The sequence below is a fragment of the Aethalodelphis obliquidens genome, unplaced genomic scaffold (assembly GCF_003676395.1).
Source record: "Aethalodelphis obliquidens isolate GAN/ISIS:26980383/991018 unplaced genomic scaffold, ASM367639v1 scaffold5, whole genome shotgun sequence".
In the NCBI taxonomy this organism is placed as follows: Eukaryota; Metazoa; Chordata; class Mammalia; order Artiodactyla; family Delphinidae; genus Aethalodelphis; species Aethalodelphis obliquidens.
Genome location: NW_020837949.1, coordinates 11726002 through 11751690, shown reverse-complemented (window position 1 = coordinate 11751690; position 25689 = coordinate 11726002). Strand labels below are relative to the sequence as shown.

Here is a 25689-nt window from a genome sequence, read left to right as displayed (position 1 = left end):
ACCTCGTGGCCTCTTGGGAGCCTTCTGCCTATCAAGATGAGAGGCTTGGGTGGAGACAGGCTGGGGACCCTCCACCTCGGAGGTCTTCAGGAACAGGGACCTCTCCTTCCTTTTGCTGTAAGAAAGCGAGCGCGTCTCTAGAGACTGAAGGATGGACAAAATTACCTTTGGAGAGGGATGAAAATTGAAAGGAAAATAAGAAATGAGGTGCCCGAGACGAGGAAGCACGCTCTCCCTCAGGAAGGGGGGAGATGCCGGCTGGGAAGGGGGAGGGGTCACCTTGTGGGACATTTTCTGCTTTGCTGGGGGTTGGAGTAGTGTGGGATTGCAATGACCTCTGAAGCCTTGGGACTTGCAGTCTAAGGAGATGGAGGGAGCGATAAGGGTGAGCTGGGGGTGTAGATGTGCTGATAAGAGGCCGGCAGAGGAAAGGAACACCTGCCCGGGAAACACTCAAGCCCTAATGCTAGTCCTGGAGGGAGTGGAGGCGGGAGGGCCTGGTCAGAGCCGCACAGAGCAGGTGTGCAGGGCTGGCCACCAAGGGCATGGTCCTCGGGTCCCGGAGGAGGAAAGGGGGGCCCCCTCCATGCGTGGGCCTCCACCTCTGGGTCTCCCCCTCCCACTTGCGCTCCTTTGCCTGCACTGTCCTCTCCAACGAGAGGGGCAGGAACAAGCTGCCTGAAGGGGACCAAGCCGTTCCTCCTGTCCTACCTGGTAGGATTGAGATTCAGAAATGGCCTTCCTCATCTTTAAGGAGTTCTCTCCTCTTCTGTCCTCTGGCTTCCCTCCCCGTCCCCCCATACCCTTTGTCACGTCCTGCATCGTCACCCTCTTCTCCCTTCTCTCCTCTCATCCGTCCTCATTCTCCGGCAGCTTTCTGCAGGCAAGGAGTCCTACAAGCTCTCTCCCTCAGGTAGAGATGATGCCTCGGGGTCTAGCACGAGTGTGTAAGAGCTGGTCCAGGGCCCCGACTTCCCTGTCTTATCCCAGAGACCCTTCGTGCCAAGGGAGCCAGATCTCTTTTTCTGATGGGATGAGAAGGAGGAAAACATATAAACCCAGAATTCAATGTTTAGGTCATACCCTCCCACCCCACCTGCCCACAGCCACGTAGGGGAAGAATTTGAATACCATCCTTTAAAACATGAAGAGGAATTGTCATTGGATGGTGGAATTATTTGCCTTTTTTCGTTTTTCAGAATTTTTTAACATACTTTTGTAATAAGAAAAAAATGGGAAGGGGGGTCCCTGGTTTCCTACAAGGATTTATCTCCTCAGCACAGGGCATCAGGCAGGCGGGTGGTGAGGGAATGGGGGCAGTGGTAGTGGTGCCACCCGGTTCTTTCCTCTCCAGCCGCCCTCGTAAGACACCCCGACGCCCAACTACCCTCCCCAGGCAAACTCACAGAGCCGGAGATGGCTTCTCATTTAGCCTTGAACCAAGAGGCTCCTCCCCCAAATAGCCAGGAGGTTGTTAGTGATTTTTTTCCATTCAAGCATCATTTCCTGAACCTGCAGGTCAATGAGTGCAAGGGACAGGTGAACAGGGTCACCTGCTTACTTGAATCCTGCCTCTCCCATCATCAAGTGACCTCCTGTACCGCTCCCCAATCACCCTGTCACCTGGCTTGGATCACCAGGAAGTAAACAGCAGGCCGTGTCGGCTGTCTGGGACAGTCTCCCGATAAGCCCGTCTGACGGTGTGGGCAGCATCCGTGGGAGGGAAGCTCCACGGGCCCTTCCATTTCTGCGATCCCCTCTTTCAGGAAGGGTACGTGTTTCTGCGCACATCCTCACCCCTGCACGTGGCGGTTCCTTCAGGTGCAGGGTACGTGGACGCCAGGAGCGGTGTGAGCTGGTGGTGATAGTTCCAGCGTGTCTAAGACCCCCCTCCCACCTGTCCTGGCACCCCCTCCTGTCGCTCATGGCCAGTATCTGTCTCTGGTTTTTCAGGGTGGGGCTTCATCCTGCCTCCCCATCTCTCTGCTCCAGGAAGCAGATGTAAGCCACAGTCCATTACCAACAGGTCTGTGCTCACCAGGGTCATGGGCAGGGGCAGGCACTGGGACGTGAAAGCAGGTCTCTTGAGATCCGTTACTTGGGATCCTTGCCTCTGTCTGCCACACTGATTTTTCTCTGAAGACTGTAACTCCTCCCACCCTTTAGAGATGGAGTTTAGACACTGGGTCTCTAACAACTTTTCCTCTGTGTCTGAGTACAGGAGGATGTGGAATGAGGGAAGACGGTGTTCAGTCTACCAGTACAAGAGGGCAATGGCTAGGATAGAGGGAAGTCCGGGAGAGGACGATGAGTGAGAGAAAGGTTTCCACTTGGGTCCAAGGCACTCTGCTCTCTGTCTCTCTCACACCCAGAGCAGGTACCCATCCCCTCCTCCACCCACGCCCTCCTTCATTTCTGACGGAGCTGAGTTTCATGCACAGCCCAGGACTTGAAGATCCCCATTTCGACATCCGGTCTGGGTCTCAGTTTATGCAAGTCGCTTTCCTTTGAGAAAGGCTGTACAGAGGAGTGGGAAGGTGTGATATTTAGAATCTAAAGAATCGGCCAAGAGCCCTGCTCTGCACCTTATTATCTGTGTGATCTTCAGTGGGCGAATCATTTCTTTTGTGAACCTCAGTTTCCTCATCTATATAATGGGTATGGCAATACCGTGACTTTGAGTCCTGGTTACTATGTGGATCTAATGATATAATGGACATGAAAGGACTTCACAAACTCTTAAGTCATTGCTGTGGCTCTGCACAGAATGGCCCACCGTGGTCATCCTGGAAGCCTCAGTTGCCCCCTGCTAGCCACTCTCCACGCTCTTGCCTGCCAACGGAACTCTCCAAGAGGACGGGATGAGGGTCAGGCCCACGACTGTGATGTCACAGAGCTCATGACATCAGAGGTCCTATGGAAGGGAAGGGGAGAAAACGGTGCTGGGAAGGGGTCAGCGCCGGGACAACGGACAGGGGAGGGAGGAGAGGGTCCTGCCGGGCACTGGGGACTAGGGAAGGCCCATGACTTCCCTGGGCTCCCAGCTCTGCAGGGCAGCATTCCTGGCATCCATCCTGCTGCTGCTGTGGGTCAAGGGGGTGACGCCTCAGAAAGGGAGCCCAGGCCTGGACGAGAGGAGTCAGAAAGAGAAAACACCCTCTACAGGTAGGTGAAGTAGGGGGACGATGCCTGAAGCCGGGGACCAGATCTCTTTGGAGTCAGATCACTGGTCAGGCCAGAGGGAAAGCTGAGATAGGTTTGGGTTACGGGCGGTCACCCCAGGCCCTACTACTGCAGTGTGAGTGTCCTGTAAAGGGCCTAGAGCCGCAGTTCCTCACCAGGGCCGTACTCAGGGTGTGCCGGGGCCAGCGGATGTGCGTGGGACCCTGTGAATACGGGAAGAGGGTCTTGGAAGTTCACCCTCCTCCACGTTGGTCCCTCACTCCCCAGACGAGGTAACACCTTGGAGGAGGCAGTGTGAATTGGCAGAGGGGAGTGTGTGCCCTTGAGCTGGGGCCATGGCCGCACACAGACCAGAAGAGACCCCCCAGATGGAGCATCGCCTCTGTGGTCAAGAACAAGGGTGTGGGCGGTTGGGCTCCCAGGTTCCCCAATGCCTTCCTCTTTCCAAGGCGGGCCAGGGGCGGGGGGCAGGGGGGGCATCAGAAACAGTCCTTTCACGCTGTCCCCCGTCCCCTGTTTCAGACCAAGATGGAGAACAGTTTGCAGAGCACTTTGTGGCCTCCTCGGTGGGCGAGCTGTGGCAGGCAGTCGACATGACCCAGCAAGAGGACGAGCAGATGTCAGAGGCGGTGGCAAGCCGTGGCCACCTGTTCGACCTCGCCTTCTGCTTGAACCTGGCTGGCACCGTGGTTTTCCTATGAGGGACCTGGAGGCGGAGGCGGTGGCCTGATTCCTGGATGAGGACCTGGACATCTGCCTCCGCTTCACGGTAGCTTACTGACCGCCTCCCCGTGGGGGTCCGGAGCGCTTCTCCCGAGGGTGACGTACGTGCGGCTTCCTGGCTCTTGCCCATGACCCTCCCCCTCGGGACGCAGCATCAGAGAGACCCCGTGCTGGCCTCTCAGCGGCCCATGGCCCCTGCCCACCTTCCTCCCCACCCTCTGAGGGCCATCTCCAAGAGCGGAGACACCGGACCCCTGCCCTTCTCTCTCCCCCAGCCTCTCCTGGCTTTGCTCAGGACAACAGATTAGGGGTAGGGAGGCAGCAACAATGAGAGTAATAACAATCAAATCCTGGAAACAAGTGGGGGCAGCTTAATCTTGTCTCTAACCGGTTTCCACCGACCTTTAGCTCATTCACTGGTTCTTTCCTTGTCTCACGTCCTTGGAACTCTGCTTGGCGGTTTCTCCTCTGATTTTTTCTGACTTCTAGACATCGGACATAGCAGGAAAGTGTTCTTAAGAGACAGGCAGAAGCCAAGGGCCGGCTTTTATTTTTGGAACAGAAGGGGAGAGGAGGTATTGTCCTGATTCCAGGGATGGGGCAGGGAGATGCTGATACACCTGTACTGAGGTCTCTTTGGGAGCCAGCTGGGTTACCAGAGCTGGCAGCGGCTGGAGGGGTGCATGAGGGTGCCGTGGGGACAGTGGAAGTGTCTGGCGAAGGCTGGGCTGTTGCTTAGGGGCCCGTGGATTCGAAGGGTAGGAGGGCTGTGAGTGTCCTGAGGATCCTGGGTGCTGGGGTCCCTACACATCACCTGGGGAGAAAGAGAGGTCCATACAGGGTAAGGAGAAAAGCAGGGTATCAGGGTCAGCAGGACACGGCAGACCTGGTGACCAGGTGGTAACTAGGGACAGCAAAGATAAAAGCAGGGATAGCAATGCTCTGAGGGCCACATGGAGGAAGGAAGGTATTTGCCATTTGTGGGTCATTTAATCGGGCAGTGGGTATCTGGGGAGGGCTGGTCTGTGCAATCATACCATTTGCAAGTGCCCTAGAGGTGGGTCTGCTGTAAGAACACTGTGCGGGTCTCTAAGTATCCTGAGGAATTGGGGGCACTATCTGCTGAGGGATCTGCTGTAAGAACACTGTGCGGGGGTTATGTCACGGGGGGACCCCACTGCGTGGCGAGGTCTCCGAGGAGGAACGTGGTCTATAGGTAGTCTGTTAAGGCTCTTTTTGAAGGGATCTGTGTTTCCAGAAGAAATGAGAGAAGATAAAAGTTGGGCTCATCTCAAGGAGGGATTTGGGAATACAGTCGTTTTCCGTTTTCTGAAGGCACTGCTGAATTTGGTAGAAGAATTTATAGCAGGATGAAGGGATGGTCCCAAGGGGACACGTGTGAAAGGATGACATTGGGGATTTGTGCAGCAGAGGCTTGGTGGCATTGGGGGGAAGATGCTTAACAATATCTGAGTGTTAACGATAGGGCATTTATCTGACATGGACTAAGCCCTGGTGGGAGGTGTCGGCTGCCTACCTGGGCATAGCTTCGGAAGAAGAGTTGCCAGGGGCTGAGGTTCAGGTTGGGCAGGGTGGTCTCCCCACGGTACCATAATAGCCTCTTGTTGTATGCCTGGATATGGGAGTGGGATGGAGAGTCGCCCTTAGGCTCTAGACCCGTGGCCATCTGGAAATCTGATGCCCTACACGCAATATCCAAAACCAGTTCACGGTCCTTCTTTCCAAGTTCTGCACTGACACACTGCTCTGAGCCAGGAGAAAAGGTACTTGCCGTGAGATCTATGGATCTAGAAAAGAGGGCTCTATGGAGTCGGAGGGGGTCCTCAAGTTGCCACCTGTTCAGTGGGGATGTGAAGGGCAGAACGTTTTGCTATGTTTGCCTGAGGGATGGTGGAAGGAAAAACTGGGGACAGGCTCTCTATTCTGCTGGTAAAAATAGATCGCAGCCCTTGGGATGTGAGTTACCTGCAGTGCAATGGCCAGTCCCCCCGTGTCTGCAGCATCCTCCAGGAATGTGCGGGAGCCATTGAAGAAGGTCCCGTTGGGTAATGGAAAGGCAGCATAGTGGCGCTCCAGGCACACTAGCGCCCCCTGTAGGGCATGGGTGTCACAGGCTGGGCAGCCCCCAGGGAATACTGTTGAAAATGGGGCAAGGGAATGAAACGGTGAGGCGTGATGCAGGGGTGAAGACACGGGGGTACCACAAACTGGGCTGGCTCCCAGGAGCACTGCAAAGGCTTCAGAACTGACCCCACCCCGGAGCCCTCGCACAGCTTCCCTTCTCCCCCTCTAGGATGCCTTTGGGGCCTTCAACCTGGGTTCCCGATGGCCCCATCTCCCAATGGCCCGCTGTTACTCACGGAGCTGGTAGAAGATGTGCAGCAGCTCATGGGCCATAACGCTGCCGGCGGCGCCAAAGTTCACAGCTCTAGGGGGCAAGGGCTTGTCTTACCCTCAGAATCCTTCCAAGTTTTTGGCCCCAATTCTCCAACCATAAGTCGCATCCATCATTCATCATAACATGGGTCCATTGCTCTTGGGAAACTTAGAATGGCCCATACCTGGGGTAGCCAGGGTGGAAAAACGGGGGTTGGAGGAGTCCGGCTGGGAAGACCACCACATGGTCAGGTATTGAATAGTAGGCATTTACGCCCCAGGGGAGCACCTGCCACCTGTGGAAAGAGTACATATGAATACCAGCTCTATCATTTACGTGCCGTCGTTCCCGCATACTGTCACTGTTCCTGTTCCCCTGAGCCTCTGGCTTTCTTTCCTGCTCATTTTGGACGGCTATCTTTGGGATGCGGTGTCTGTGTCTCCCTCGCCCTCGTACCTGTGGTTGGGGAAAGGCTGCAGGAAACTCCGGATGATTCTAGCTCGGCGGGATCGGACACAGCTCAGGAAGGACTGCAGGAAGCTGGGTCCAAGTCGTATCTGGGAGGAGGCAGGAGGCAACTCGAATACACGGAGACAAATGTAGATGTACACTGACATACCCTGACGCGGACATCTGAACCCAGACAGATAAGCCCCGATGCGCGGACCTCCCCGGAATCGTGGAAAACCAGCGCCATGACACCAGTGCCTGCGTGGTACAAACGGGCTTCACACGTACCAGCACACAAATACTCAGGCAAGTCACACAAATGCATGGGTGCGAGTGTGCACACACGCTCAACGTGACCTGCAAAGGTTCTACTCTTCTGTTGGCAAGATCCAGAGTGTGGCTATCCGCCCATCAGGCCCCAGCAGCACCAGGGCAGGGAAGGGTTTCTCAGGATCAACTAGGGGAAATGACTGTCTGCCACTCTGGTGGATCGGGGTGGGTGAAGAAGTTGAGGGTTAAAGAGTAAATGGCGAGGGCAGGAACCCACATCGTTGTATTCTTGTCTGTTTGGGTCTGGCTTCAAGGCCCATTCCGGGGCCCCCATCTTCACCTGCAGCTGGGTGACCTGGGAAGAGACACAAAGGTGGAAGGAACCTAGCTGTCCCAAGTCTTATCAGAAGGAATCTCTCCTGCTCACTGCCCTGTCCCTTCCTCTGGTACTGCCCCCAGGATGTGTGTGCGGCATATTGGTGTTTATACTTGTGCCCTTGGCCTTGAGCACGCTCCTCCAGGCCCTGTGATCTCTTGATCCAACACTCAGTTCACACCTACTACACGTTCCCACACTGTCTCCTTCTCCTGGCCTTACCTTGTCCTGGACCTTTGCCCGGGTCTCTTCATCCATCCAAGGAAGCATCTGGAAGCGAGCGATGAGGGCATCCTTGATCGCAGTGAATAATTCCATGGCCTGTGGGCAGGACGGGGCAGGGAGAAAGAAACAGGATCAAACTCAGCCTCAGTGCTGGGCCCTGCCCACTGGGCCTCTAGGAAGAGGCCTCGACCCTGAGGGGCTGCCAGAAGGAGGACGGTCTCAGACCGAGAAAGTGCAAAGTGCTACCTACTAGGTGACCAAAAACTCAGGGTACGGAGAGCTGTGGGGATGTGGAGGAGGTACCAAGCACAGAAGGGGAAGGTGGGAACTGGTCACTCCTGACCCTTGACGGGGTAGACAGCTCCTTTCCGTGACACTGTCCTTTCTCTCGGCCGGGCAATCCTCTCAGAAAGTGGCGGGAGGAGGTGGACCACCATCCCCTTCTCTGCTCTCGAGGGCCCTCGTCCTCATACCCTGTTTCTTACAGCCTGCATTTCCTCTCTCCAACTTCCAGGGTTCCTCAGCTTCGCAACGAGCTGAAGCCTGCCCAGCTTCACACCCTGACTGTGTACTGACTGCCTTCTCGGCCATCTACCACCGTGTGCATTTCCTTTCTTGATGGAGGAAAATGGATGACGACGCTGGGAGCCTGAGTTCAAATCCTAACTCTGCTATTTGGTAGCTGTGTGATCTTGGGCAAGTTTCTTAACCCCTCTGTGCTTCAGTTCTCTCTGCTTTAAAATTATAATAATAGTAGGAATTAAAGTAGTTGGTGCAAAGTGCTTATAAGAGTATCAGGCACATGGTAGGCACTGAAAAGTGTTCAGTAGTTACTTATTAGCGCTTCTGAAGATGATAGCATTCCATTCTGATGTCATTTCACGTGTTGTTAAAAAAAAATCACAGGTAAACAAGGGGTAGGCTTAGAGGTCATGCAGTTCAATTTTCTCATTTTATGGTTGAAGAAACACATGAGCAGGAAAGCTGGGTGACCTGTCCAGGTCAGTGTGTGTTGTGCGGACTTTGTGTCTCAGAGCTAAACTGTGCAGACCCTAGGGATGCAGCGTGTCCCTCTCTGGGTTCTCTCTCTAACTGGCTGGTTCCATCGAGAAGAGCAAAGTCGCTAGAACTAGGAGAGGATGGGTTGGCGGGGAAGGGGCGGAAGGACGTGGGCTGGGGAAGGGCCCTCACGTACAGCACTTCGGGTGCTGGGGCCGAAGGCCTCACGGACAAACAAGGCTGCCAGCGTAGGCTTGAAGAAGGCTGCCGTCTTCTCCACACACGTCATCCAGCGAGGGTGGGCGGGCTACAGAGACAAAGCTGGAATGAATGGCTCCCGCCAAGGCGTCTTCCTCATCCACTTTCCCAGGCCAGTCTCACCTAGACCTTCACCCCCAGAGCATGCTCTCTTTGCTGGACTTTCTGGGTTTGTCTCCCTTTACTCTATAACCCCTTTTGGTGACACACATGGGGTCATGCTGCTTAGCAAAGAGGGGCTCACATCTCCTCCAGGATTAGTCTCATGAGCCTGGGTTGGGCAAACTATCCTTGTTTATTGCCTATTGAATTTGAAAGCCAGGCCACTGGGAGGCATCCTTCTGGATGATTGAAAGGCTCCTGGGAAGGACAGGACTAGAGCCAACCCTCTCACTTTAGCAGGTCTGCCTGCCACCCTGTCCCCGCCCACCACGCCTGCCACCCTGTCCCCACCCACCACGCACAGAGCCCGGCGGAGACTCCCATCCTCCCAAGCTTCTTTACTTAAAAGAGAAATTGAAGAAGGAAGAGTCTCCCTGCCTCCTGCCTTCCTACCCCACTCTCCAAATGGTTATTGAGGATCATATGGTAAGACCTTGTCTTATAAAGAAGGAAGTTATCAGAGTAAAATTGGGTTTTAGATACCATATTGTTTGGTGGGAGAAGAGGAAAAAAGAAAAGACTAAATATACGAATTCAGAGCACTAAGACACTTTCTGCCAAATCAGGGAAAAGGATATAGGATGAGAGGATGGACGTCTTCAACTTCAAAGGCAGAGAAACGGTTAGACAAAAAATCAAAAGAGGGGACTTCCCTGGTGGCGCAGTGGTTGAGAGTCCGCCTGCCAATGCAGGGGACACAGGTTCGAGCCCTGGTCCGGGAAGATCCCACATGCCACGGAGCAACTAAGCCTGTGCACCACAACTACTGAGCCTGTGCTCTAGAGCCCGCGAGCCACAACTACCGAGTCCACGTGCCGCAACTACTGAAGCCCGCGCACCTAGAGCCCGTGCTCCGCAACAAGAGAAGCCCCAGCGACGAGAAGCCCGCACACCACAACGAAGAGTAGCCCCCGCTCACCGCAACTAGAGAAAGCCCGCGTGCAGCAACAAAGACCCCACGTGGCCAAAAATAAATAAATAAATTTATTAGAAAATAAAAAAATAAAAACTCAAAGAGGGCCTTGGCAACTGGGGTGTTTTTTAACACGTTTGACCAGAGACATATGACTGCCACAAGCGTTAGTTTCTGCAAAAATCCCCTGGTCAAATAATGTGTTAACAGCAGGATGGGAAGACTAAGAAACATAAAAGAGAGATGTTGGGGTGGATGGCTTTGAAGAGACGACCAAGCGTAGGCCCAGAGATGACGCAGGGCAGGTGAGAAACAAATTCAGGAAGCTGGCCTAAGGGAAAGCTGAGCTGCGACTTAGGAAAAACCGGCTAACATGCTAATTTGGGCTGAGTGGGCTGAAGTCATAAGACTTCATTCCTGTAACTTATTTATTCCCCCAGACGTCCTGGCAGGTCAGGCAGTTAGGCTGCCACCACGCATTCCGGTCCTAAGGCTGGAGAGAGTTTATGGGGCTTCCAACAAATGAGGAAAGAGAAAGGAAGGCCAGCACTTCTGTCATCGAAGACACTCCTGGGCCTATTAGAATGTTCATCATTTTGGAGGTTGCTCCAGACCCGGTTGCCCACATCTGTGCGTTCTTGTCTGTCCCCTCACCATGAGACCTTTTAAGAACCTTCTCCTGTTGAGGAGAAGGGACTCAGACACTTTCCAGAGTGTATTACTTGGAGCTCTGAAACTCACAAATGTGAAATACAAATAGAAAGGCAACCTCGGTCTGATAGCAATGCCGGGGTCCAGTGCAGGTGCTGCAGGCCCCCAATGACACGTTCGGCTCTGAGGCTGCCTTTCATCAGACTGCTGCCGGGGGTGGAGGGCTGCACCCAGGACAGGAGCAAACACATCAGCCTTGAGCTTGGTAGTGTGGACCTGCCTGCCCTTTCTATACCTCCTGGTTCTTGAGTTGTTTCCTGATCCCTTTGGCTGGTGCCTGCCCTTCTCTCCAAATCCTTTGCCTGTTCCATGCTGTTGCCCATAGCCCAGGCCACGGCAGGCCCTGACCTGGTTCCTGGGGAGTGTGGACACCACCTCGGACCACCCACTGCTCACCCTGTGCCACTCTGGGATCCTTTTGGTCACACTTGTGCTGAGTCATATGTTCTATGTGCGGGAAAACAACTTCCAGAATCTATAAATGAACGTAAGTCTCGGGGGTGGAGGTTGGCAGGTTGTATATTCATCTGCTGGGGGTTATGAGTATCTGAGCTGTCTCTCAAGACGTGGAGTGATGGAGTATACCACACTGATTGAAAACAGAGAAAAAGAAAAAACATCATTGCTAAAATATAAAGGATAGAAGAGATACTTCAAACCCAGGATAATGAGGCTCAAAAGATGAATTTTAAGGAACAGAAAAATGTTGCGGGAGTGGGAATGTGGGAGGGATGGAGTGGGAGTGTGGGATTAGCAGATGCAAACTATCATATACAGGATGGATAAACAACAAGGTCCTACTGTAGAGCGCAGGGAACTATATTCAAAACCCTGTGATAGGGGCTTCCCTGGTGGCGCAGTGGTTGAGAATCTGCCTGCCAATGCAGGGGACACGGGTTCGAGCCCTGGTCTGGGAGGATCCCACATGCCGCGGAGCAACTGGGCCCGTGAGCCACAACTACTGAGCCTGCGCTTCTGGAGGCTGTGCTCCGCAACGGGAGAGGCCGCGATAGTGAGAGGCCCGCGCACCGCGATGAAGAGTGGTCCCCGCTCGCCGCAACTAGAGAAAGCTCTCGCACAGAAACGAAGACCCAACACAGCCAAAAATAAATAAATAAATTAATTAATTAAAAAAAAAAAACAACAAACCCTGTGATAAACCATAATGGAAAAGGATATGAAAAAGAATGGATATATATGTATAACTGAATCGCTTTGCTGCACAGCAGAAGTTAACACAACACGCTAAGTTAACTATACTTGAAGAAAAAAATCTTTTAAAAAAGAAAGAAAAAAAGTTGCAGATACAAGCTTAGAACCATGAGTAATGATAGACTTGATAAAAATCAGGAAAAATTCCAAGAGTCTGGAGAGAAGCAAATTTTTGCACAATTTTCAGTAAGGGGAAGGTAGATTTTAGAGATTACAGGTGAGTCAGGAATCCTTAATGTTAATTTCTAAACAAAATTCTAGAATGAATCATTAAACCGACTATTTTTGGACACTTGGAAAATAATGTGTAACTCCTGAGGGCCAGCATAGCACCACTGAGGACGAATCATATCAAAATCCTTTTGAAATGTCATCACTTTTAAAGGATCATTAAATTAGGATAAACAGCAGATCTGGAGTCACAAACTCAAACAGGGGCCATGAGGTAACCTAAGTGAGAGCAGCAGTCCAACGTCAGAACCCCGGGACAAGAAGGGGTACGGCAAACCGGAGAGAGGGACGCAGCCCTGCTGGCTGCATCACTCGGTCCCAGTCATTTGTCGCCCCTGGAGACGGCTAGCTCCGTGTTGCCAGAGCTTCACACTGACAACAACAAAAAAGGCTGGAACTCTGAGTCTTGCTGTGCCATCACCTAACAGTTTATAAAAAGCTTCAAAGGCCAACAACACACACCTATGGGCCAGATTCAGCCTCAAGGACCACCGCAGTGCTCCCTCTGTACAGAGAATTCAGTATTTACTAACTGTGGATTATTAACTTAAACCCTCATACTTCAGTTACGCCAGCTATAAAAATGAGCCTAATGCCTGTTCTGCCTTCCTGTTCCGCTTTCCTCACAAAGCTACTTGGGAGAGCAGGGGAAACACTACGTGGAACGTGCTCTGTAAATTCTAAAGTTCTACCCCACTCTGTTGGCATGATTTTGATTTCAAGATAGCAGTTGGTAAAACCAAAACTTACATCTTTGTGAAATCGATGGAGAAATCCACGTTAAATGACAGTGTGACTTGAGTGGATTCTGACTGACTGGTCCACAAGGGAACATCAGTGATTACTGACTCCAAGTTAGTACGAGCTTCCCCGACCACCCCACTGGACATTGTAGCACGTCCTCACCTAGTATGCCTCTCTCCCTTTCCTGTTTTATTTTTTCATGACACTTAATACCATCCAATATGTTTTATTCGGCTTACTGTCATTCTGCCTCCATTAGAATATAAGTGTTTGAGGGATTTTTGTCTATTTTGGTCATGAAGATTCCCAAGGGCCTAGAGAAGTGTCTGGCGTATAATAGGGGCTCAATTAACATTTGGTGCATAAATGAACTGACGACTCTACGCTAGGTCTTCAATAACCTGACCCAATACTCTTCCCTCTGCAGAATTTTACCAGTAATCTAGATGAAGATGCAATAAATAAAACCATGAATGACCTAAGGCAGAAATAACAGATCATTGAAACAAAGGCTAAAATTACCTGAATAAATTGGGATGTTGGGCTGAGTGTAAACAGTTCACATTTAATGGGCAACAATGTGAGGTTCTGCTTTTAATTCCCCAAACTCAGCTTCTCGTTTAATAAGAGGAAGACCTGGCTTAACAGCCAGGTTCATTGACGATATATTCAAAAGTCACAAACAAAATATGGTCAGATAATGAGACCTAACAGTCCTTCTGAATAAGGGCATTAGAATTCATTCAGAAGAATATGGTTAGACATCTGTAATTAACAACCATCGGATAGAAATACAAATTTTGATCAAATCAAGGCCAAAACCTTGGTGGTATCTTTGACTCCACTTTCACTCTCACACCACACATCCGTCAGGAAACACTGCTGCTTACCTTCAGAATATGATCTTTTAAAACATAAAACAGATAAATCCCTCTATAGGCCCCTGTTACATGCAGAGAGAAACCCAGGTCCTTACGGTGACCTACCAGGTCCCGGATAATCCCCTCCTCCCCTCTCTGATTTCCTCCCTACTCTTATCCTATTTGCTTTCTCTGTTCCAGGTGTGCTGGCTCCCAGGCTGATTCTCAAACCCCCCAGGCCAGGCTCCAGCAGCAGCAGGACAGCCTTGCCTGCAAGTCCCATCACGTTTGCTCAGCCAAAGCCACCAGGAGGATCCGTCACACTGTACCAAGCCTTAGCCAGCCTGCCCCGTGCCTTGTTGCAATGAAACGATATCCCTGTCTCCGCCGGAAAACCCGTTCTTCTCCCTAGACACTGCTTCCGTCCTACCTCCCGTTCAGATATCCCACTGATCATTTAAACCCACCCTCATCTCTCCCTCTTAGGAATTCCAAGAGTATCTAAACCAGAGTTTTCTCAGAACCCAGTGACGCCCATTCATTTACTTAGCGTATGACTGCTTTTGTGTTACAAGGACAGAGTTGAGTGGTTGCAACACAGATCACATAGACCACAAAGCCAAAAATATTTACTATCTTGACCTTTATAGAAAGAATTTGCCAAGGCATTTTTTGTTACCACCCACTATTTCTCAATCCTGCACAGTTTGTGGTTAAAAATATGGCCTCCCGGGTCAGACAGACCTGTTTTGGAGTGTGTTCCTCCACTTAGGAGCTGTATGGTCTTGGGAACCTTACATGTCCTTTCTGAGGACCTCAGAGTGGTTCCGGGAATAGTAAATAAAATAAGCAATGCCTGACACAGAGTAACTACTCCATGTATGTCAGCTTTTATTATTAATATGTGTCATACCTGGTACTGTTCCAGACAGGTGAAAGGGCTTCACCAAGTCACAGAACTATTTGTTGGTAGGGTTTGATTCAGCTTTTAAGCCCAAGGACAATTATATATCCTATTAGATATATAAGGCTGTTTATAATATGTATATAAAGGATATATATGTGTATAAAGGGTGGTGACTTTAGCAATTCATAAGCCTTCTAAGTTTCTTAAGTGTGAATTTCAACGTTGGCATCCTTACACCTTTCAAGAAGCACCATCAGGCCATGGTTCTGGGATTTCCAGGAGGCTGTCTGGTGCCAGGGATTTTGTAGCAACCCTAACTAAGAGGGGTTGGGGCTCTGTCTCATCTGAGTCAAGGGAAAGGCTGAGCCACAGGTTCTTGGGGACTAGCCTACCTGAGTGAAAATTCTAGAAAGTTTTTTGGGTTTTCTTTCTTTCTTTTTTTTTTTTAAACAATGATTAAGCACACAGACTCTGGAGCCAGACTTCCAGAGTTCGAATCCCAGTTCTCACAACTTACTAGGTATATTACCCCGAGCAAGCCCCTTAACCTTTGGGTCTCAATTTACCCATCAATAAAACAGGGCCAGAACGGTCTGCCCATCTCATGGAATTGTCGTGAGGATCAAATCAGCTCATGTATCTAAAGGGCTTAGAAAACTATCCAGCACGTTTGAAAGTCTCAATAGGCAATAACTACATTCCAGTCCCTGCGTTTACAATTCCCTTCTCTGAATTCCACAGATATTTCAGGTTGCCAAAGCCATGAGTTTCTCCAAGGCAGAGAAATGGTCCACAAATTACTAAGAAAAGAAACCCAGTGATTTTCAAGACTACCCTGAGGCCTTGCCTGAGGATGGAGGACATCTTATGTTCTAGACGCCTCCTCTTGGGATTGGATGTGTCGACCTAGGATTTCAAAGTTCTCAGTAACTGAGTATGGACAGAGTAGACTTTGGTTAGTAGAGCACGTTTGGTACAGCTCCCTCCTCTGATATGTTGGGATCTGCACCACGAAGCCCACGGTGTGGCCGACAGAACCCTCGGGATGTCAGAGATGAGCTCCTCGTGAAGCACCTTTGGACATGGAACGCTGGAGTCACCGAGACAAAGGGAAGGTCCCTGCCTCTTACTCCAGTGAACCCTAGGCTGTATGTCCGGCCCCTCAAATCACAGCGCTCAGGATAACCAGGCAAATAGTCTAGGGGTCATGACAAAAGAAAAGCAGGCCCTGATCACTTTAGAGCTTTATATCTAGACTTTAACAATCAGCAAAAGGCCCTCGAGGTAGCCAGACGTGTGCCTAAGGGTCTGGTCCCTGGTGCCTCAGCTCTCAGTGTCAGCCTTGAGTGCCTCCACGAGAGCCCAGACCCTGGGGCATCTATCTTCATGCCCCTCCCTGAGGGGGCTATGCCCACGTTCATCCCCCCAAAGGACAGATGCTCCTTTAGCCCCCCATCCGGGAGGATTCCGCCCTGCCCCTCCTCACCGTGGGTGGTCGCCCTGTCAGCTCCCCCAGTTTCTGGCTCAGCAATCTACGTGCCTCTTGGAATTTACTGTCCAGGGCTGGAGAAAGGGTCCCCACCAGACCCAAGATCATGTGACTCTGCAGAAAGTCCCTGCGGAGAGAAAAGAGACCCACAGTATACCCCCGGGCTCTGGGGAAAACACCAGAAAAGCTTCCCCTTGGAAAGGTCACCTTGATACTCTCGGGGAAGCCCTTCTCTGTATTAATAGAGAATAACTGCTTCACATGTGAACACGTCAAGAAGGGCTTTTCAAAAAATAAAAAAAAGAAGGGCTTTTCTTTCTATCTTTTTTTTTTAACCCTAGTTTAAAAATATTTTATTGCTAAAAAATTCCAAAACGATTAAAGTATCATCAAAGTTCACTGATCACAGATCACTTTAACAATTAAAATAATACTGAAAAAGGGTGAAATGTTGCGAGAATCACCCAGATATGACCCAGAGACATGAAGTGAGCAAATGCTATTGGAAAAATGGTGCCCACAGACTTGCTTGACACGGGGTTGCCCCAAACCTTTCACTTGTAAAAAACCACAATCTCTACAAAGTAGAATACAGCGACGCAAAATTAAATGTTATCATCTATAGTCACCATGTTGTACATTAGATCCTGAGACTTTCTTCACCTTACAACTGAAGGTTGGTACCCTTTCACCAACCTCTCCCTATTTCCCCACCCTTCAGCCCCTGGCAACCACTGTTCAAAACTTTTGTCTGTTTTAAGAAGAGCTTTTCTTGATGTGGGTTGGGCTGGGGTGGAGAATGATAGAAGAAAGAACCAGATGAAGAGGAGGACCTCTCAAGTCACAGCGGCGGGGGGCGAGGGTGGGGGAGGATCTGGGCTAGATGAAGGCTGGACTTAGATTCAACCAAACAGATTCAGCTACTTCCACAACCAAGAAACCTCAGCTCATCTTAAGATGCATCTTCTAAGAGCAACAAAGCTGGGATGCAGGACCTTTCTCTGCCCGGCTGGCAACTCTCTCACCGGGTTTGATTTGTATCCTTACATAGGATACAAATCGCACCTGCGTGAACGGCTGTTTGCTTCTCCCTGAAAGAATTTCTAGTCGTTGCTGCCACTGAGTTACTATGAAGATGGGCTTTGAGCCCAAGGCCCCGGAAGGAAGCCACTGCCTCCAAGTGGTGGCCATACAGTATCAGGGACAGCAGTGAGCCCAACGCAGAGCCTCATCCTCCCTCCTCCCACCTTCCTCGACGCCCTGATCGTTCCCACAAGGGCCCCAGAATCCTCTCACCACAGATGAGAAACAGCCTCTCCCCCAGGTTCTTCCCAGCCTTCACCTCCTCCATCTACTCATCCCACGTACCTTCTCCTCCCACCCACACCCCTCAGCTGCTGACAAGACATAAATGCCCAGCTGTCCCCAGCAACTGGCCTTCGAGCATCTCCCACAGCTTAGAGTTACTTCACAGGCTGGGTGCTACTCCCAGCAAACCCCATGTCTTGTCAGATACCTGGATCCCTCATTTCGTGTGTGTTTCCCTACCCCATGCCCCCCGAGCCCCTCTTCCTGTTTCCACCATGTCCTCCTGGGCCGTCCATCCCACCCCCTCTCTGCCCCCATATGGCCCCAGATCCCTCCCATCTTTCTGCGAGGCCCTTACTAGCCTGCATTCTCCAGTCTTCTTTGTCCCTGAGACCTCCGGTCCTCGGACCCTCTTTCCATCACCCTCCCACGTGGGGCAAACCTGTGCTTCGACAGCTGCTTTTCAACCAGTTGCGACATGTTTTTCAAATACTCCAGGTCATGGACTGCGACGGGATGAGAGGGGCTCAGGGACATTGGTGCGAATGTCGCTTGCAAGCAGGACAACCAATCGATGGCAGGGGCCATTTCCTTAAAGGAGGGATACGGAGGCTTGGGGGGACAGGAAAGGAGGAGAGGGGGCATCCCCTCCCTCAGGTAGGAAAGGGAGTGGGGAGGCGGGGGGTTGAGGGAAAGGATGGAGCCAGGAAAGTTAGGGATGGAATGGAATTAAGGAAATAAGGAGAAAGAAGACAAGAAGGTCAAGAAAGTTTGGGAGCGAGACCCTCAGGCCCATCTTCATCCAGTCCCTGGTTCAAGGTACCTGCAGTTGGTCAATCGTGACCATCTGGAAGAGCTTTCCCTGTGCCTGCTGCTGCTCCGGGGGCCTCAGAAACTGGTACAGCTGTGAGTTAATGGAGATGGAAAAGGAGGCGTGTTCTCCCACCTTGTTTGGGTCTCCTCCCAGCAAGGTTCCCAGGCGATTCAGGTAAGTCAGGTATTCCCGCAGGATCTGGGGGAGAGGCAACCTCAGTCACAGCCACCGTCGGCCCCTGCCTTTCTCTAGCACAAGAGGTCAGGACCTTGGTCCCCAGTGCCATCTTACCTGGGCATAGTTCATCTCCTGCTTTTGCTTGAGGGGAACATCAAACTCTGGCTGGTCTATCTGGACACAAGAGAGACTGAGAGAAGTGGGGAATGTGGAGGAAGGAGAGGACAGGTGTGGGGAGATGGGCATTTACCAGGAAGATGGCCCCAGGAGATGGACTAAAGGGGGCACAGAGGAGGAGCCAGAGAGCAAAGAAAGCCAGAGACTGGGGGGCGAGGGACATGGGGGAAGAGTACAGACGTGCAAATGTGCAAAGAAGGTACTTCAACCAGTTTGGGGGAGCTCAGCAAGAGAGAAGCATAATAACCCATGTCCTGTAGGGAATCATTGTCTGTGCCAGGGCCAGGTCTAGGGTAAAGGGAGTGAGATACCCGTCTCAAGTGCAAAATTTGAGAGGTACTGAAAACTCAGTAATCAAGATCGATAATATCTTAATTGAAATTTTAAAAATCTAAATGAATGCTAAAAATCCCCACAGAATAAAATAGCAAAACTTTGCTCATCATGTATTTTTCCCAAAAATCCACAATGTATTTTTGATCATTTTTTTTGAATTGTAGATGTTTCCCCAAAAGTCCGCAATGGTTTTGATCCACTGTTTTTTCAAAAAAGAAAATCCACGATGAACAAAGATTTGATATTTTGTTCATCATGGATTTTTGCATTGATTTTGACATTTTAAAAAATATTTATTGAAATACTATTTATCTTGATTAGTGAGTTTGGGTACCCTCTTAAATTCTGCACCCCAGGCAAGTAGCCCACTACCCTCACGTACTTCACCCTACTTCTGACGTCGGTGTGTCCTTGTTTCTATCCCGAAGATCTTTGCTCCCACGTTTTTTGTTTTACTTCTCCGACTTCAATATCCTACTCCCACCTGGAGCTATATACTTTTCTGCTCTCTTGAATAAAGCTTTCACTTGACTCCTTTGTCACATTTTCTGTCCAAACTTTAAAGAACTAAAAGTCATCTATGCCTTTGCTTCAACCTCCTTACCTTCCTCCTAACTCCATAAAATCGGAGTCCATCTCCATGACCATTTTGATGCTATGTCTAGAAGGTTCCAATGGTGTCTTTTCATTCCTTAGTTTCTAAGCTCAGAAGTCTCTGGAATCAAAGATAACCCCTCCCTCCTGAACTGGTCTCTCCCCTGTCCTTTGCGGCTCAGCTGAGCTGGTGTGACTCCCACCTCCTGACCGTTCTTACTCTTCTCCAGCACCACCTCATCGGGGCGCTCCCTCTGTAGTTCACTCTCTCTACCTGTATTTCCCCTCAGAGACCATTCAGTCTCAAGGTGATGGGAACCACCCTCCTCCCATCCACACCAAACCAACACTGTGGGGTCATTGTCTAGTTTCTCCATTTCTCTTATTGATATTCAGTCAGTCACCAGTCGAATCACCATGGACCATCCATCACCACTAGGATGAGGATGTAGGTAGCTGCCTACATCCTCATGCCGGGCCTCACCTTCCATTTCTGCCACAATCATCTTAGTTCAGAATCAACGTGGCTCATCTAGCTGCCTAGCACCTCTAGGTTGACCTTGAAAACCGCTGACTGTACTTGGGTTCTATGTACAACCATCATATTTGAAAGGCCTCTGTAACTCATTTTTTTCTATTATGTCAAAAGTTATCACCTCAGTCCAGTGTCGTAGGCCAGGAATAATCAGTCTCAACTTCATGTCTTCAGCGTTACTTTTACCTTCCACTGCACCCCACCCCTACCCGCAAATCCTCTGTTCAACAGACCAGCCTCCTTGCTGACCCCACAGAGGTGTCACACCATTCCAGGCTCCTCCCTTAGCTCAGGACTTCCCCGCAGCCCTTATAAGGCCCTTTAGCTTCACCGTCAGCTGTACGAATCAACCAGGCTTCAGGACTCAGCCCACACTCTCCCTCCTTTGAGCTTCTCCTTAACCATTTCAGGTCTTAACCAATTTCCAAAGGCCACACCAGTTAAACTCCTCAGCACACCCTTTAGAACTGAACTTGAGAATGCCTCATGTGCACTGTCAGTTCTTGTATATTCATCCTCATATAATTTCGTGGCATTTTTCAGAGTAGGGGCCAATATATAGGGTCACGTGGCCTACCACAATACCGATGCGTTCAAGGCTTTAATTTTTTTTACCCGCTCAGCAAACACCTGGTGTGGGCCTCTAGATGCCTGGCCCTGTGCTAGGTCCCAAAGACCTGAGCTGAATAAACCGTGGGCCTGTTCTCGAGAGGCTCAGTCTTCAACACAGCGCTAAATGCTGAGATGACAGGAAATGGGAGAACAGAGGGGTTCACCTACATCTCAGCCAGGGTTTCAGTGAAGATTTCCCGGAAGGGATAGTAATCAAGACCAAAAGTTGAAAGATATGTATGAGTTTTCCAGGCTGAGCGTGCGAACTGAGGCGTAGCGTTGCAGGCAAAGGAAGCCATGTATGCAAGGAACCAAAGAATGTCCTTGGAGCTGTAAGCGAGGGAGCATGGCTTGGGGTATAAGGAGGAGATAAGGCTGCAGGAGTTTGTAAGGGTCATACTTGCAAGGCTTGGCTAAGGATTAAGAACCAGATCCTGCTGACCTAGTGAGCCATTTAAGGCATTTAAACAGAGACAACAGCATAATTAGCTCTTGGTTTAGAAAGGTCCCTCCGGGGAAAATGAAAGCTAAATCGTAGGAGGGCAATACGAGAGACAGGGGAACTAGTTGAGAGACCCTGGGGGTGATTCCGAGACGCTACAAGGAAGACCAAGACTACTGTCTTCCCAGAACTGCCCTGCTGCTCCTTTCCCTAATCTCACCTGAAGTCCCTGGTTCTCACATCAATAATTTCCCTAAAGATAAGTCTCTTCCCTGGATCGCACATCTTTCCTCTCCGAGGAAACGTGAGTCAGGCCCAGGTTTTACTACATTTTTTGCCAGTGCCTCCCTCACCTGGATGACCGGCGCGTACGGAGGGGTGGGAAGAGGTCGCAAATAGGCTCTGAAGAATGGGAAGTGACCATACTGACTCATCAGAAGGCTCAGAGTTCGGTTAAAGTCTAAGGGAGTCCAATCACCGGAGATTGGCCAGCCTCCAAGCTGGGAAGGAGAGAGAGAGGGCTCAGCACAGGGACAGTCTCCGAGACCAACCCCACCACCACCATTGCTACTTCCTGACCTCTACTCTGAGTCCCTTAACCCCTTTAGGGCTCCACCTCTATCCCTCTTTCCCTACCCTCACCCAAGGTCCTAATACATCCACAGGCCATTGCCATTTCCATCTCCCTCCCAAATCCCTAGGAAAGAGACCCATCCTCTAGGGGGGAAAAAACGGCAGCCTTGAGCATATGTTGGTCTTGCGTGTTATGCATCCAGAAACGTTGATGCCCCGGGTCTCACCTCCTCAATAACTTGTCTGAGGGGACCAGCCCCTGCACCCTCAATGGCACCTGTGTCCATGCAGGAGCTGTAGAACTGGAAGGCTTTCTCCTCCCCAGAGTCCAGGCGCCAGGAACCTGGGGCTTCTAGAAAGGAAGTGTGGGAGAATTAAAGGAGTGGGGCACCAGCCAGGAAGGTGGGAGACAGAAAGGTTATAGGAAAGGGAAGACTTCCAGGGATAAGGAGGGAAGGGGAGAAAGAGAGGGATGAGGAAAACTGGGAAGATGGGATGAGCTGGATCAACTTGATGGAAGAAAAAGAGCTGGGAACGGGAGCACGGACAAGACAACGAGGAGGATAAAGGAGAGGTGAGGGAATTCCCTGGCGGGCCAGTGGTTAGGATTCCACACTCTCACTGCCGAGGGCCCGGGTTCCATCCCTGGTTGGGGAACTAAGATCCCACCTCCCACAAGCTGAGCAGCGCGGCCAAAAAAAAAAAAAAGGAAGAAAGGTGAGAAAGGAAATAAAGACGAAAAGACGGGAGGAAAAAAAGAAATGGAATAAGTAGAGTATGGAAAAAGGAGAAAGTAGAAATGAGAGGCAGGAGGGAGATGAATGAACGAATTAGAAATATTGGGGAAATCAGAGGACTTCTAAGGGATCGGAGAGAGGAAAGTGCATGAGGAAATGTTTAGCAAAGAGAAAAAATAGGGGCAGGCTCCCCTAGTCTGGACTCTCCCCTCTCTTTGATCCCAGGAAACAAACAAACACACACAGGACAATAACCCAAACACAAACCCATTTGAATCCTCCACCTTCTAACATCTAACACCTCTCCCTCAGTCCCCCTGGCATCCTTTCATTCTATTATGGGCAGCAGAATTTGTCCGAAGTGTATTTTTTCTTTTCATCTCCATACCGTAAGTGAAAGCGTGCCCCTCTACCATGCAGGGAATACCCACCTCCACTTTTTTTCCCATCAAAAGAAGGAGGGCAAAGGGATACATTTATTTCTTCCAGATTCCAATTGATACCGTCAACAGGTTCTCTGGGTTCCCATATGCAGGAAATGCATTCCTTTTGTTACATGCTTACTCCCAAATCCTCGCCACCATCCACCAACTTCCTGGGACCAACTTCCTACTTCCTATGTGGCCTTGGTTCCTCCCTCAGTTTTCCTCTCAGTTCTTTTCAACACAGCCACCATCTACAGGAATCTTCTTACCTCCAGCCTTTTTAACTTGGTCCTCCTCTCCCTCCAGCATCTCTTTTGTGCCCACCTATATTCATTCCCTTACACACAACCCAATAAGGACCCCTCCATCACTTCTCACCCACTACGCCACTTCTTTCCTCCCACCATCATCTCCAATCAGTCATCTCCATCATCCCAGTTCAGCTTCTTCCAGTTCAACTTGCACACCATGGTCCAAGGTTTCAGGGAGAACAGGAGATAATGGTGAAAAGAGGGGGGTCTGGGAAGCGATGGGAGGGAGAGGATAACACTGACAAGGGCGCGTTAGGAGACAAGAAGGGTCTGAGGGCTGGACAATGAGAGTGATGGAGAGAAAGATTAAAGTGCAACAGGCGTTGAGGAGATGCCAGTGCGGGAAGACACCTAGCATCGGGTAGAAATTGAAAATTTAAGGGAGGTAACACAGAAGATGGAACTTGGTGAAAGGGAGAACTTGGAGAGAATGGAGCAATCGTGGATAAATGGGAAAGGAGAGAGGATAGGGATTAGGTAAAGAAAAAATGAAAGGAGGGACAAGAAGAGATGGAAGAGAGGTGGTACCTGCGGTGAAATGTACGGTGATGGAGAAGCAAACCTAGCAGTTCCCTGAGAGCCAATGGAGGAGCCAATGGATGGCGCAAGCCAGGTGTTCCACAGGCACACAGGCTTGGAACAGTTGTGATCATTCTAGGCTCAGTGGCACCCATGGCAAGAGAATCTTCCACCCTGATTTCCTTACCCAGTATTCTCTGAAGTCGGCGCTTGTTCTCCTTTGCAAGAGCCTGAAAAGAACTAGTGGTCCTGTTGGTGTTTCCACAGGCAAAGCTAAAGAAATCAGTGCAGGGGGCCACACTGGTGTTTCCAGAGGCCAGGTAAAGACTCAGGAGGTCCCGACACACAGGCGTCTCACAGTGGGCTGTGGGGAAAAGCTCAGAGCTGGGAAAGAGAAAGCGATGAGGGCTCCCCCAAGGGGCTAAGCAAAGGAATGTCTGGTGAGGGAAAGGGACAGAGGCCCTGGTGAGGAGGAAATGGTCTGACTGGCGGCCAGGAGCGTGATTCAAGGGGGAAGAGGTCGGGAACCCGGGGCCCCAGAGGGTCGGGATGAGTGTCAGTTAATGGACACGGAGCCTCAGGATGATGGATGGATGGATGGGGTCCAAGAATGAGGGAGGGCTGAGTGGGTCGTGGGAGACCTAGGATCTCGCTTACCAGGACCGCAGCCCTGGAAAATGTAGCCCCAAAGCAGCAGAGAACCAGCGAGGATTAGACTGAAAAGGAGGACTGTCATTAGCGCTCGCCTGGCCATCGCCCACTGTCTGCCGTGTACAGCGGGCAGCCCCTCTTCTGGAGATCTCTGCGCAGAAAGCCAGGAGGTGAAAACCACAAGATGGAGAGAGGATATTGGGAGGGGTGGGGAAAGGGAGGGGAGAGGAGAAAGAAGGGACAGTTAGTGCTAGGGCCCCTTTGTATGGAGATAACACCCCTCATTATCCCAAACCCAGCCCTCTTTGGACCCCTGGGAGCCGGCAGGGTTGTCATAAATCTGCCCCACACAGGTCACAGAGGTCACTTACCTCCCGTCTCCTGCGGGTCCCCGCTCCGCTCGCTGGCTCAGACCCCATGGCTCTCCCCAACTCGTCTCCACCCTCCTGAACTGAATGAGGAGGAGGGAGGACAGAGAAGCTGGTTCAGGAAGGGGGGACATTAAAGAGAGTTATATCAGGCCATTTTGACACCTCCCCCTGCCCACCTACTCCCCCATACACGCACGCACGCGCACGCACGCACACACACACACACACACACACACACACTTGTGTATCTGCATGCCAGGGCAGTGCTCCCAGAAGTGCTTCAGAAGGAACCTCTCCCCTAAAGGTATCCCTAACCTCCCTCCCTCCCTTGCCCGTCACCTCCCTCTCCTTCACCGGTCCTGTCCTCCAAGCCTCACATCCCTCCTCTCCAGGGGCAGGCCGGGCACTCACACACCATCCAGCCGCACCTCCCACCCGAGGCATCTGACTGCAAAAGGGAATGGCTTTCTCCAGGGGACTTGCCGTCGGTCTGGCCTTTTCTCTGGCTCCCAGAATCCTTCCTGGTCCTGCTCTAGGTGCTGAGTCTGAGGACGGGGATTCAGGAAACGGCCTCCCTCCTACCCCACCCCAGTTCCTTTTTCCTGGAGAAAGGGCGCTTCTGCCACCTGGCGCCCCTGTGCCCACTCACAAGCTATTGGCCTCTGGGTGGAGCCTGTTTATCAGTCAGGAGACACCTCAGCCTCTCCTCCTCCTTTATCTCAGCCTCTCAGAGGAGACGGAGGGAGGGAGACTTCACTCCCCAGGCAGTCTTCTGGCCCTGCTCTGTGCCTCTGCTCACAGAGCTGCTTTATTTCTGAAATATTCTTTCTTCTCTCCTTTCTTCTATGATTGAACCCTCTTGAGTCCTTCAATTCTCAGGTCAAATGCCACCTTCCCTGGGAGGTCTCCCTGCTCCACGCCCATTCCCCCTGCTCCCAGGCATGCCTGATGTCTTCCCTGGTGTGTCAGAGCCCTGCTGGTTGCAGGCAGAGCAGT

General features: G+C 51.1%; 2 protein-coding genes across 3 annotated transcripts; one reads left to right on the top strand and one right to left on the bottom strand.

The window, feature by feature from the left end:
* Positions 1-3023: 3023 nt before the first annotated feature.
* Positions 3024-3884, top strand: SOFU1 (sperm-oocyte fusion factor 1). The gene is made up of 2 exons (XM_027102757.1): positions 3024-3165; positions 3706-3884. Exons 1-2 carry the CDS (start codon positions 3024-3026, stop codon positions 3882-3884), a joined length of 321 nt encoding a protein of 106 aa, XP_026958558.1.
* A 521-nt stretch (positions 3885-4405) lies between these two features.
* On the bottom strand, positions 4406-25215 carry KEL (Kell metallo-endopeptidase (Kell blood group)). Of its 2 annotated transcripts, none has more exons than XM_027101291.1 (18): positions 24694-25215; positions 24329-24473; positions 23859-24035; positions 21907-22031; positions 21460-21606; positions 18525-18584; positions 18243-18431; positions 17862-18010; positions 16109-16238; positions 8821-8931; positions 7623-7721; positions 7302-7379; positions 6761-6861; positions 6489-6599; positions 6288-6355; positions 5893-6062; positions 5444-5539; positions 4406-4720 (listed from the first exon to the last, which is right to left on the bottom strand). In XM_027101291.1, the coding sequence occupies exons 1-18, from the start codon at positions 24739-24741 to the stop codon at positions 4559-4561; spliced, it is 2166 nt and encodes a 721-aa protein (XP_026957092.1). In that variant the 5' UTR covers positions 24742-25215; the 3' UTR covers positions 4406-4558. The 2 variants fall into 2 exon arrangements, 1 of the variants encoding a protein (XP_026957092.1); XR_003431772.1 differs by having other exon boundaries at positions 4693-4720; positions 5444-5762.
* Between the last annotated feature and the right edge of the window lie 474 nt (positions 25216-25689).

Coding starts and splice junctions, on each gene's coding strand:
- SOFU1 (XM_027102757.1), top strand. CDS start 3,024: ATGACTTCCCTGGGCTCCCAGCTCTGCAGGGCAGCATTCCTGGCATCC. Junction 3,166..3,705: donor AGAGAAAACACCCTCTACAG/GTAGGTGAAGTA, acceptor CCCCTGTTTCAG/ACCAAGATGGAGAACAGTTT.
- KEL (XM_027101291.1), bottom strand. CDS start 24,741: ATGGGGTCTGAGCCAGCGAGCGGAGCGGGGACCCGCAGGAGACGGGAG. Junction 24,474..24,693: donor GGACCCGCAGGAGACGGGAG/GTAAGTGACCTC, acceptor CTTTCTGCGCAG/AGATCTCCAGAAGAGGGGCT. Junction 6,356..6,488: donor TTCCACCCTGGCTACCCCAG/GTATGGGCCATT, acceptor CTTGCCCCCTAG/AGCTGTGAACTTTGGCGCCG.